Source organism: Oenanthe melanoleuca, chromosome 2, assembly GCF_029582105.1.
Source record: "Oenanthe melanoleuca isolate GR-GAL-2019-014 chromosome 2, OMel1.0, whole genome shotgun sequence".
NCBI lineage: Eukaryota > Metazoa > Chordata > Aves > Passeriformes > Muscicapidae > Oenanthe > Oenanthe melanoleuca.
Window position 1 is genome coordinate 127,195,774 of NC_079335.1, and position 12,241 is coordinate 127,208,014.

The window sequence follows — 12,241 nt, forward strand, 5'->3', positions numbered from 1 at the left end:
ATTTAGGTTCTACATGCCTAGCTCATTTAATTAAGTCATATTCTATGTTGTGTGTGGATTAGCTCTTCAGAACTCAGAACTAAAGAGGAATATGTTCAGTTTGATAATTGTTTTTTGTACTAGGATAAAGAAGTATGACCTGGTCAAAAAATTTATTTTTTAAAAATTTGAATGGAATGTTTTAGGAAGTCTTTTGTTTCAATTTTTTGTTTTTGCTTCAATTTTTTGTTTTTGTTTCAATTAGCATTGGTTACCATATTAAAAAAGTCATAACATATTGTTTTGATTAATTTAGTGTTGGGATCTTTTTCTTTGTCTGTATTTTAAATGGCAGTAAAGTCTGAAGCAATGGGAAATTATTTGAACCAGACATGCTGAGTTTCTAGCAGGTTAATTGCACCTTCTATCTAAAAATTGTAGAATGTATTCCTTCATTTTCTGAGTGAAAATTTATTGAACAAAATTAAAATAAAAAATGACACTTTGAGGGGTAATTTTGTATTTTTCTGTGGTTTGGCATGATCAATTTTAGTTTTGTTACAAACGTAATCCTTAAAATTCCTTGCTTATTTTAATAAGCCATTACACTGCATCAACCATTCCTCCTGCTAGGAAAATTACTTTTAAAACTTTAGTAATTAAAAAGTATACCATCTGAGAAGAATGGAAAGAACAATAACACAGGCATTAATGAAAAGCACTTCCTCTAACTGACATTCTGGTTATTGCTATGTCTTAAATGCCAAAATCTGATAGTGTACTTTTGTAATTCTATATATAATGAAATGCTTAAGAAAAATTCTACAGTCATTGGACCATCATTAACAACTATGAAATTAGGTGTCCCATGGGTTTTTTTCCCAATTTAAAGAGGGTTAAATTGCTAATTTACATGTTAATTAGCATTCACTCTAAAGAACACCAAATGTAATTCCATAGCATCTATCATTTAACAATTTAGCTTATCAAGACATTAAATTTAAAAGAAGCTCTGCATTATTTGCAAGAATTTTTTTTTGGAGGGCTAATGATGAAAGGAATCTCATTATTCTAAGTAACATGCAATTTAAAAAGGATGAATACTGCCAATTTATTTACTTTATCACTGAGTAATAGGAAAGCAGCAGAGCGTTGGCAGGGCAGCATGTTTAACAGTTCTTTCAGAAGCTCACTGATCTGCACAGCCTGGTGAGGTTATAATAAAGAATTGTTTCTGGTGACATTTCTCTGGAATGTGTTGCCTCAGGTCACTCCTAATCACTGGAGTGTGCTCAGTGGTATTTGATAATTCTGCTTCTACTGCTCTCAGCTACTCTGGTACATGCACTTGCTCTGGTGTGCAGTTGAAGCATCTCTGTGTAGCAGACCTATAAATACAAGCCTTCCATCATGCCATTTAATAAAATATTGCATGATATTATAAAATGAGCATTAATTTTGAGAAAATTTCAAACTGGGGAAATAAATGTTCTTAGTTCAGTGAAGCCACAGAATTATTGTGTTCTGTCCTGCTTTTGTGCACATGTTGTACAGTGTTCCTGTACCTAAAAGCTGTTGTCATCATGTTTTGCTTTATGTTACCCTTATTTGCATTAGTTTCTGTGATGTGACACAACCTGGTTGTTCCCCTGAACTCTTACCCTGAACTGCTACTTCAGCATTTCAAAATTGCTGGATTGCAGGTGCTCAGGAGCACAGCAGCTGTGATACAAATATGTTTTTTTGAAAGGCAGGATTTCTCTGTGTCTAAATAACAGGACAAGAAAATTTTATGCTTATATTATCTAGCAGTAGTAAAGGATGAAAATGTAAATGAAAACAGCATTATACATTCCATTTTTTGCTTTTTTTCCAGACCCCAGCCATTTTTATGTTGTGTAAGTCCTTTGTATTATTTCCAATACCACACTGTGTGCCAATACAACATCAATGGTGCTCTCTTTAGCAGAGTTAGAGTTGTGAAATGTGGCAGATTCACCCAGATTCACCAGTTCCTCATCTCTAAATGCAATGGCAGACATTGCCAGCACTAGGTGGCTGACACAGAGTTTCCTGCTATGCTTTATCCTGCTATTTCTCCTCATTTACTGATTTTCTCCTGGTCCTTCCTCTTGTAACTCCTTCTCTCTTGTCTTCTAATTTCTGAGCAATTCTTCCATGCCTTGCTGTTCTTGCAGTTTCTGTCCACACCGATTTCCAAAATTGCTTTCCCAAACCCTCTTGTTCTTCTGTTCCCCCCTCATTTCAATCATCTGTTCTTTTGCAGGCAGCAGCTGCAACCCTTGCACAAAACAGATTAAATTCTAAAGTCCATCTTCAGTACTGGGTCAGGGATGTTTCCTCAGTGAAAACAACATGCAACCTGAGATTAAAGATTTCATTAAAAGGCAGATACATTAAAGCATCACTTTAGGGTGTCCCAAATTGATTCTGAAACCTTCTCACTTTTTTTATTCTTGACTTTGCAAACACTATGTCTTTTTACTGTTATTTGCTAAAGCTTGTGATCCATAAACAACATTTCAGCCCAATAAACAAGAGCAATGGAAAGCTTGTTCTTAAAATACAAAGTGTTTGTAAACCTTAATTATTAGTATCACAATCAGTTGTGTATCTAACAATCCAGCACCACTGGGATAATCTAGTTTGTAATCAAAACTAATTTTGATATAAGAATGATGAATGAAAGGGGTTAATTCACATGAAAAAATTCTGAAAGAGTGAGAAAACTTTTTAAATTTAATTTTGGAAAAGGCAGTGTGAGAAAAGCATAACTATTCAGCAAGAAACTATCAAAAATCTGCTCATTGGGAACAGTTACAGTCAGAGTAGAAGTAATTTTGGGAAGTATGAACAAGAATATGAACTGAAAAATCAGTGCATGATCAACAGCTGAGAAAGTGTGAATCTATAACAGGGATTAGAGAATGCAATAAATGGCACAGGAATAAGTAGCAACAAGAGAATTGCTAGTTTCACAATGAGCAAGAAAAAAGTGTCTCTTTAAGGCAAAAAGACACTGAAATGATAGGATAGACTATAGAAATTCTTTGCTCTTATCTTTGGTCTTCATATAAAAAGAAACCAGACTTGTCTAGAAACGTCAAGAGTATGCTGTTTATGTGCTTAAAAGGGTAGAGCAGAGAAAATGGAATTGTTATTTGTATTGTAGATTAATGAATAAATAAAGTCACAGTTGAAAACCCCACAGCATCCATACCCCCAAATTCAAGAGGAAAAAATGTTGCAAAGAAGCAGAAGTGTCTGACAAATGTTATACTGGAAAGAGGTGATAATTCTAAATAAGTAGTATATAGAGTATAGTGGAGATAGTTAAAATATAAACTGGTAATAGATTTGTCTAAAGTTACAAATGACCAGGCATTTCACTGAAATTAAAGAATACTTTGTGGAAAAAAATCTGCAACACTGTTGACTGTATTGAATCATAATGTCAATTTTCTGAGGTATGTGTCAAAAGCATCCAATCTGACTAAAGATATTTATGGTAAATATTCTGGAGATGGAAAATATAAGTAGTAATAACTTTCATCTCTAACACCCCTCTCTTGTAAAACATATGCTTCATTTTATGAATTAAAATATTTTTATTTCTTTCTGAGGGAAATTTCTTTTGCTTGTAAGGCTATTTCTTAGAAAGTTCACAGTTTTCAGGACTAGATCTAATTTTAAGCCCTCTAAAATTGCACACATATAACAATTTTTGTACATCAAAGTTGCTTTGGAGCATAGACTTACTTTTCCTCCAATAAACATGGAGATGCTGGAAAAACACCCTCAAGATGAACTAACAAGACCTCAGCATTTCCACTCATTCCTGGAGCTTTCTCTGAGTTAACTTATCAGTGTGTTTCTGGGTGGCAGCAGCAATGCTGGCTAAAATGTAAGCATATTTGCTAGCTTTGATGTTTAACAGGAGATAAATCTCTGCCTGAATTAGAGTTTAAATCCACAAGCACCATAAAGGCTTATCAGTAAGTGCCAACAGCTGTACACACTAAATCAGGCTCTCATGCCAAAATATAACCAAATGCTAGTATGCATGGATGTAAATACTAAAATACAGGTATGTGCATGTAAACTAGACTAGACTGAAACTTCTGGTCACTTACTCAGTACTGTCTGCTTCAAGGACACTAAAATTTATATTGTGGGGTGCTTTTTAAAGGTTTTTGTTAGTTTGTGTATTTTTTTTCATGAGAGAATTTAACTGTATGGTTAAATTTTGACAACAAAACTGAATACTTGCTTTGTCATCAGAAACCCCAAGATGGCAATACAGTCTTGTTTTTCTTTACTGCTTATACCTATTATTACTATTATCATCCTCACAATTATTACATTGAAGTACATGGAACAGATTTGTGATTTTCTCATTTGCTGACATCTAAAAGCCTTCCTGATTGCTGACAAAAAATTTGCAGCTCCAACTACTTCCATGTTAACTGAATGAATGAACACTGTGCATGAACTGGAGTGATTAAAAGATCCATTTAATAATGTCAACCAAATAGATATTTCTGCTCAAGTTTGGCTTCATTTTAAAAAGGCACAACCTGGTCAAAAATAGCTGCACTTATATATTATTTTCAGCTCAGCCTACTCTCACCTATATTGCATTTTCAGTAGCAGCCTATCTTGGTTATCTATATACCTATACCCTGATCACTTTTGAGTGAATTCACACCGGGGTCCTTGTGCTTGTCAGTGCTCAGATGGCTTTGGCAGAGCCAAGGACTCTGTTCTGATGCAGTTAACTTTTGCTGCAGAGAATGCAGAGGGCAAGAGAGAGCAAGTGTCCTTCACCTGGATGCTTGAGGAGAGAAACTGCAGATTTATCAAATGGCTGCTCCTTGTGACTGCTGCCCCAGACTTTACAAAGTCATAGGAAAAAACACAAAGTAAAAAGCTGTGAATTCTAGTGGGATAGCTGATATGTGGTGGGCCAATGAGAGATGTATGCACAGGGCTGTATGGTGATGGAAGATTAGATTCTCCCAGGAAAGTCACCCACACCCCTGCCCAGCCTTGTTAAGGATCAGGTTTAACAACAGAGGGCTCAGGTGAAGCTGGGTGGGAGTGCAAACTTCCATCAGACAGATTTTCTGTATTTACTTTATCCAACACTGTGCTGGGAGAAATTAATTTCCAATAGCTGGTAATATCAATGAAAATTTATTGTATTGTGTCAGGGAAAATGTTGGGACTAATGCTGACAAGACAACCAAAGGAATAAGAATTCCTTAATAGTGAGTCAATGTAACTCAAAAATAGATAAATAATATTAGAACTCTCCAGGATTGTTACAGTGTTAGATGATAATGAGGATGTAGGCATTGATCTTTGATGGTCTGTCAAAATTTTATGCATATATCTACACAATACATCATATTTTTGTGTCTATAAATTTGAAGGCACATAGCAGAGAGAGACAAAGTATTTCTGAGTATACTGCTCTAGAATAATCTGACACAGAAAGACAGCAGAAAGGCCATTTATGCAAACAAGGCCAGACTATCATCATAACATTTTTCAGCCTCTAAGGAGAGGGAGGGCAATGGCACCAACTGACAGGTCCAGGGCTCAGCACTGCCTGCTATAACAACTGGTCAAAATCATCTATGACAATGGATCACAAAATAAAATAATATTAAAAATGGATCACAAAATTAATTTTATGATTATGTGGAAATTAAAGCCACAATTCTTTTAATAAAATCTGTTTCCTCTGGAAGGCAAACAAAAGACATGATTAAGCACTCAGTGCAATATCCTTTTTCCTGCCTTTCTATCTTCTCCAAACATCATTGCCACTTTAATACAAATTGTGAAGTAGTAGCATTTGAATGGGAAATCACATGGGAGGACTATACTGTATTGTTACTGAGGTGCAAAGAGTGTCTCGTTTTAATTTACTCTCCTTTAGAAGAATGATGTTTAGAACATATCCATACAGATTAATAAAGCTACCCTCAAATTACTGCTGGGAAACAGGAAACATACCTTCAGAGGAAGAAGCTCTTGTAGTGGCTAATGCTCCTTCCAGAATAAACATTTTGCAACCAAGCTAACTAAACCCACAGGAAACCATAAATTAACTTTTTTCTTCTTCTTTTTTAAGATTACACTAACAAAAGCATGGAGAGTGGAGGCTTTTCTGTGACTGACTATAAAAGTCAGAGAAAAGGGTACACCTACACTATTCCTAGAGACAAGCTAAAGCTTTTCCCAGCCCAGGCTGGCCAGGTAAGAAGTGAGAGGGGAGAAGAGAGTGAATTAGCCTGTCACATCAGGAGGGTAGCCAGCTAATCCTGCACTAACTGAGCTTCTGAGCTGCATCTGAAAGGGCAGGATGAGGTGAGCTTGCACGGCCAGTTGATATTCTGTCTGTGTCGTGCATTTCTGTGCAGACCCTTAGCTTCTAGCACTATGTCTGGCAGCTTTTAAAGCAGTAAATTTATCTGAAAATTAAGAAGAGTTTTATTGCTTAAACAAGCCCTTTTATAACAGAATCCCGCCAAAACCTCCCCTGCCCAACAGCCCAATCATAGCTGGTGCATGAAGCAGGCTGTTTGATTTAGCATAAACTGCTTTTTGCAGGGGAAGTGTGTGAAGAGAAAGAGCACAAATGGCTCCATTTGAGGTCAGATGCATTTCTGATGACTTAAAAAAAAATAAAAAACAGCTGAAGGGTGAAAAAATCTTTTGTGCAGCAAATGGGGATTTATTGGAGTTAGAGTCACAGGTTTAGAATCTGGAAAAGCATTTGTTTTGTGTTTTTATAAACATTTTTATGGATTAATTAATGGAATGGTGATGAGAGGAATTGCTTTTGATTTAATACATAAATGCACATCTCTGGTTTGGGAGTGATGGGACAAAAAAGTCCCATTATTACCCATGGGTAGCTGACTGGGATGCTTCAGCAGGATGGTTCAGCATCTGATAAGTGGGCAAACCTCAGGCAGTTTTTAAATGAAGTGCTGTGATAGATGCACACAGAAAATTCCAGGGTGATTTACCTCCTCTGAGATACTGCAGAAGACAATAAGATTGCTTTCAGGGAGAGAGAGGGGTTTTGCCTTTAGTGTGGCTCATTTTATCCAACATTATAATTTCTAATCCTCTGCCAGAAATGCCTGCAACTTCTAATGGTTTCACATGTTTTTGGGGCAGCTCCTACCCCTGTGAACTCACAAGTGTGATCACACAGAGGACACAAATTCCCTTGCAACTTGGATACATGAGACACACGAGCACTTAATGCAAGCACTAGCAGAAACAGGAGGAAAAGATCCATCTGTGGAATCCAGTTACATGTGCTCAGCAGGCAGGTCAGCAGCTGTGGCCCCTCATTTCAGAAATGTTCACTCCTGTGCAATCCATTTTCTTTAAATTCTGAAGTGTTTATATGAACTGATTGCATTTTCCTTTCATATTGCCAACTGAAACATGGATTTTGCTAAAATTGGAGGAAAAACTGGGATGCAGGAAATAAAGTTAATAGGCACATATGGGTAGAATATACCTACCACATACAAATATGATAAAATTGATAAAAAAAGTGATAAAAAATTACTATTTATTATCTTTTTCCAGGAATCCAACATCTCATTAGGGATTGTTTTATATCTGTGTTCTGGGGACAAGACAAAATGTATTTCACCTGAGAAACATTATGAGAAATAGATTTTAACTTCAGAAACAGGTGGGTTTTCTTAAAAAAAAAAAAAAATACTTTTCTGCCCTTGAAATAGCACAACCAGCTTGAAACAGCATGGTCATATCCTTATTGTAAAAGCATGAAGAATAGAGGCTTTTCTGTGACTGGGAGGGTCAAAAGAGGTCATTTGAGGAAGAGATCTTTTCCCCTGCTTGTGGCTTTTAAGCAATTCCACATTTAAATATATCAAATTAAGTCCAGACATTGATATTAAGCATGTATCTAAAACTACAGCTGGAGGTCTTTCAGTCAGAGTAGCTTAAAAGAAATTGTGATAAAAATGAATATTTTAGTGGAAAGTAGCATTGTAAAGTTGAAAACACCAAATGATGAATTGTCTTCTACTTGGGTGAGTTTAGAAACCTCCCACAATCAATGAGGAGGGAAGAGAGACAGTCACAACACGCAAGACATTTATCAGCTTTACCTGCTTGTGAGCGTGGTCATAAGAATTGATGTGGTTGTCAAATTCCTGGTGCTTGTGGTACTGCTTGTCACACAGTTCACAGTAGAAGTTTGCCTTCACGTCCTCCAGGGCCTTGGCTGCAGCTTTCTCCTTCTCAGCAGGGTCCTGCAAAGGCAGAGCACAGGGAGGCACTTCACCTGGCACGTCAGCTCCTGCTCTTCCCAACAGCCTCACTGCCAGCACGGGAGCTGCAGCACCACATCCTTCCCCAAAGTGCCAAGGAGGCTTTGGGCTTTAACAGGATTCCATAAAAGAGCTGTGTGTCCTGGGGATTTGTTCTTACTACCCATTGTAGGTTCTGCAGTAAGAAAAGCAGAGAGGAGTGGGGTGCAGGGGATGTCATCAGGATTCTGCCCAGGAAAGCTGAGCAGGGAACAGCCCCCAGTGCTGCCCTGTTAACTCTGACACCTGCCCCAATAGCTCTTGCAGGTACTATTGCTCACTAGAAATAAACTAGTTTAATCTGGTGCTGTGACACAATTTCTTTTGTGTTCAGCTTTTTGACTTCTATGAAATATTCACTGGGGCCAGGCAGCAGATTGCTGTGGCTGGATGAGATTTCCCTGGAGCAGAGGCACTTTTGCAAGAACCTTTTCTGTTCTTCCTGACACCTGCATGAAGGGACACACCACCCTGCCCAACCAAACTAAAAGTTACTCTTGCCTGTCTGACACAACCACTGAGGAGGGCACATGTCCAGGCTCATGCAAACACAGCTGAAAACTGGGAAAATACATACATTCCTGCATGTCTGCCTTCAGTACCTTCCCAGTGACACAAGTGAGGGCTATGGAGTCAAACAGTTCAGTTCAATACATAATACTAGGTAAAAAGAGAAAAACTCAAGCATAGGAGCCAAAAGTCACTGAGCTCAAATTAATGCACTTAAATAAAGGGCCTGATATGCAAAATTGGCAGCAGCCTCTGTCAATCTTATTTCTTTTAAAAGTCCTTCATTATACTGTTGTTATTATTATGACACTTTCTTAAACCTTTTGCATTAAATTGCAAACTTCTGATATGGAAAACAAGAACAAAAAAGTTGGTAGAAGCTATTCATTTTATATTCACATTGACAAGCTGATATTTCTTGAGTGTATGTAATATATTGCCAGGGATTGCAGTAATTCATCATTTGCTGTACCATTTTACTCTCCCAAAGAAATGAGTACTTTCTGCTGCCAGGCTTTCCATGCTATGCAGTTAGGTGTTTTTTTTTCCCATGCTATGCAATCAGTGTTGTCTGCTGTCCACATGCTGTCACCACTCTGTGTGACAAACTCAGAGCACACGAAATCCAGGACATGCAGCACATCTGGGACAGCCTGTTCCCAGCACATCCCATTGCCCAGCACTGCTCCAGGGAGCAGAGCAGGTGGAGGATGGTGTTTGGTATGGCAGATTAATAAAAATGTACATTTTGGGCCCTTCAGAGGGGGAGGGACTTTCTAAATGACTGACATGATTCAGATCTGAGACTTGGCCAAGCACCCAAGGCTGGCTGTCAGTGTGAAACACTCAATTTTGCTCAGCTCTGTGCTGTGAGCTCTTCTGTTTTGCCCTGGTCTTCACACCCTCAGACTGCTGTGAGCAGGTCTTTTTTTACACCATAGTTTTGGAGTCTGCCTTTGTTGGTGAGATTAACTTCATCTAAACTTGGCTGTCTAGAAGTTAAGTGTATGGGTAAGACAGTATCATAAGCTTCTTCTGTAAGAAATAGAAAAATGCTAGACATTGCCAAATGGTTATTAATCCCATCTATTTCAAAAACCCATTTTAGGATGAGATTAAATTCTCCAGAGGTTCTATCTCTCTCTGACCACTGCAAGCCTCTAAATTACTTACCTGGCCTACATCCTTAATTCTTAGATTGCTGAACTCAAAGATAATAAATTCCATTTTGTATTTCTTTAGATTCAATTCTAAATCTCCCTATGAAACTTGCATGAACTGACCTACTTGAAGACAGGAAGTCAAAGGGGAACACTATGCCCAGAATTTTGATTTTACATATTATAGGTGATACCAATGACATGCCAGTTCCTCCCAGAGGGGAGACATGCAAATAAATCTCTTTCCTGGAAGCATATAGCTCAAGTGGATCAATACATCATAGCACACTCAGAAAACAACTAACCTGAGCTAACATTTCTCCACTTGAGAGTCTGCTCAATTACGGTAGTTAATCCTTGATTGTATCAGGGAGAAATATTCTCACAATCAAATAGTTAAATAGCTTTCATTAGTTATTTAAATTTACAGAGCCCATTAAAAAGTGATACTTTTCAGCTTATGCTTCAGACCCATTGTTTTGCTAGCATTAATTATTCACCAGGCCTTTGATATAATTAAAATGCATAAATTAGAATGTGGATGCAATAGCATTAATTATGCAGAGACGTCTTCCCTGAAAATCAAGTGTTGGAGGCAACATATTTTTATTCTAAACTGGTAAAAATGTAACTTTTGCACACACTGGAAGCCAGCCAAAGCATAATTACCTTGGAGGAGAGGCTGTTTCCGTTTTTTTTTTTTTTTCCCTTTTTTTTTTTTTTTTCCATTTTTTAATTTTTTTTTTTTCTCTCTGAACTGTCAATAAAATGTTTACAACCTGCTCCATCTTTCCTTCTGCTGAAGGAGAAGTCTAATTGTTTGGGTGAACACACCACATCACTCTGTAAAGCACAACTGAAACTGCTGCTTGTGAGCATTCCAAACTGCAAGTTTATCTTTCTCAGCAGAAATTAATACAGTTCCCTTCACATAAAGATGTTTTAAAATAGCAACAAGGCAGCTCCCAGGTGCATCCTAAGATAATCATGACTACCTCCATTGCCTTATTGCTTAATTATGCTTGTCTACCATGGCAAAAGATGTAACTTCCTGCTTGCTTATCAATCAGATGCAGGGAAATTGAATGCCACATCACATACTTTAGAAAGGTCATGGATTTTTCTTTCCCTACAAAGTCTAAGAACTTCTAGCACTAAGGTAATTGTGCATAGTCAAATGAATTTTCACATCCAGACTTCCAATATCATCTCATTAGGATTGTACAGAGTGATGGTCTGGCATGATAGATGTGATCAGATGAAAGAAAATCCATGGAGTTACACCTGCAGAAAGCAAACATGATTATGGTGGTCTGATCACACAAATGCAGACACAGGCAGGCAGGCAGGAAAGATGCACCAACACACTTTGAACTGTGGATCTTCTGTGGTAGGGAATATATGTGTCACAGTCTCATAAACTTTATTCTGGATCATGCCCTCCTGAGTAATGGCACAAAGCCTGGCTAGACATGTGTACAATTGTAATACAATGGAAGTTAACAGTTCTGTACTTGAGTCATGGACAACAGTGGTGCCATTCCAGAAACCATGGATTAACCAACTTCTGTGCTGCTGGGTGCACTCAGTGCAGTGTATGAGGATAAACAGGCTCAAAATATGTCTCTGAATGCATTTTTTCTAGAAGCTCCAAAATGCTTCCATATTATAGATTGTAATTGCATTCACATCAGTTTGACCCACAGAGACACATAACTGTAATAATTGTTTATATATTGGGTTAATTAAAAAAAAAATACTTTTCTAGCATGTTAGGCTAGAAATGCTTTCACTTAGCAGCTACTTTTGCAGTATGATTCGTATTGTGAAAATGCAATTAATGGTAGCTGACATTTCATTTTCTAATATAGGGGAAATCAATGAAAAATCCCATGTAACTGAGTTTTCTTGAATGTTGCCACTGACATCTAGTCAATTAGAAACCATTTATTAAATCCAGAGTCTGTAATAGATATTTAATAGACTGCATGGCCATTAAAGGATGCTGATCCAGAGAAAACAATACCACAATTCTTGTCTCAGTAACTGACAGTAAATATATCTGAGTGTTCAAATGTACTAAGGTGAAAAGTAGGTCACTTGATACAATAAAACTTAGAGATGCAATTTTCTACAAATCCCTGGATTTCTATAAATATAGTGGAGTAAATGCACGGTGCTTGTAATAGAATATGAGAA

General features: G+C 37.4%; 1 protein-coding gene across 1 annotated transcript in view; it reads right to left on the reverse strand.

The window, feature by feature from the left end:
- Window positions 1–12,241, reverse strand: part of ZNF804B (zinc finger protein 804B) — a 219,785-nt gene that overhangs the window by 18,110 nt on the left and 189,434 nt on the right. Inside the window, exon 2 of the mRNA XM_056484807.1 lies at window positions 8,172–8,315. Coding sequence (XP_056340782.1) covers window positions 8,172–8,315 — 144 coding nt within the window. The remainder of the gene's footprint in view (window positions 1–8,171; window positions 8,316–12,241) is intronic.